The sequence below is a fragment of the Elephantulus edwardii genome, unplaced genomic scaffold (genome assembly GCF_000299155.1).
Source record: "Elephantulus edwardii isolate Elephantulus edwardi_28Jun2011 unplaced genomic scaffold, EleEdw1.0 scaffold00256, whole genome shotgun sequence".
NCBI lineage: Eukaryota > Metazoa > Chordata > Mammalia > Macroscelidea > Macroscelididae > Elephantulus > Elephantulus edwardii.
Window position 1 is genome coordinate 3,700,160 of NW_006400006.1, and position 1,348 is coordinate 3,701,507.

General features: G+C 39.8%; 1 protein-coding gene across 1 annotated transcript; it reads right to left on the reverse strand.

Annotated features, from left to right (window-relative positions):
- Positions 1-406: 406 nt before the first annotated feature.
- Positions 407-1,101, reverse strand: CLDN17 (claudin 17). The gene has a single exon (XM_006899418.1). It carries the CDS (start codon positions 1,079-1,081, stop codon positions 407-409), a length of 675 nt encoding a protein of 224 aa, XP_006899480.1. The 5' UTR covers positions 1,082-1,101.
- Between the last annotated feature and the right edge of the window lie 247 nt (positions 1,102-1,348).

Below are 1,348 nucleotides of genomic sequence, written 5' to 3' on the forward strand. Positions count from 1 at the left end.
TAATATGTCCATTTTAGAAATAAATTGGATGACAAAATCAGTAAACATATTTTTGAACATCTTTTTTTCCATTGCATTGCAAATGTCAACATTATTTATATTTATTAACAGATAATATATGATCCATTAATAGTATTCAATAATTGTTCTTTTTTCTGGATATTATTGATTGTAAACTGACAATTGAAATAAAGTTTATTTGAGTAAAAAAATAATAAATGCATATTAGTCATAATGTCCAAAGTAAATTATTTTGAATAATACAAACGACAAACCACGATCAATATCTCCATTTAAACTGATTCATAGAGCAAGTTCTCTCTCTGCCTGAATTACTTACAGTGTCTGGCAGGAATTTGTAAAACTACAATTAAATATAATCCATAGTTCAAGCTGGAAGCAAGTGTTAGACATAGCTGGTGGAGGTCCTACTATTCGCTGTCATGTTTCTTGGTTTATTTGGCTGTGGCACTGCGTATCCAGGTGCTGGATATCTGAACCTTTTCTTCTTTCGGTTACAACAGCAAAATCCACAGAGCAGACCCCCTCCAATGAAGAGGACAGCCACACTTGCCCAACCAAGGAAAAGTGCCACTCCAAGCTCTCGTTTCTGACTTGTGGGGACCGCTGGATTGTAGAAATCCCGGATGATAATATTGGCTGTCCAGCAAACCGGAATCAAAACGAAGATTCCTGTCAGGATGAAGAGAACTCCAGATGTGCCTATGAGATACACTTTGGCCCTCTCATTAGATCCTGTGCACTGGAGCTGCTTCATGCCACAGATGCCTATCAGTAGGGCAATTAAAGAGAGAGCAACAGCCACACACATGAGAGCCCGAGCTGCTTCCAGGGCAGGTGGAAGTGCCAGTAAAGAACTATAGAACTTGCACTGAAGTCTGACTCTGGCTTGTCGGATGCAGTTCATCCAGAGCCCTTCCCAGATCTTTTCAAAGACAATAATGTTGCTGTCAATAAAAGCTGAGACTCTCCACTGAGGCAAAAGTGTGGTGGCAAGAGTCCCAACCATGCCAACAAACCCAAGAACCAGTCCAGCGATTTGCAGGGGATAAAATGCCATCTCTTTTACCTAGAAGACTGATCCAAATTAGAATAGCAGATGATGCTCAACACACAGGATCCAGGGGTCTCTTGGGGTCTACAGCAATTTCTGATGATCTTCTCTGCTGTTAAGGCCCATAGTGTTTTAGTCCAAATCAGTAACAGCAACTGAGCTGAGTCTAACTAGAAGTACTTGCTGTAAACGCATGTTGCTTTGTACACACACACTCATTCATTTTTGTATGGATTATTTACTAGTCACACTTAATTATTTCCCAGCCAATAA

Excerpts from the sequence above, each read along its gene's own strand:
- CLDN17 (XM_006899418.1), bottom strand. The coding sequence starts at position 1,081 with ATGGCATTTTATCCCCTGCAAATCGCTGGACTGGTTCTTGGGTTTGTT.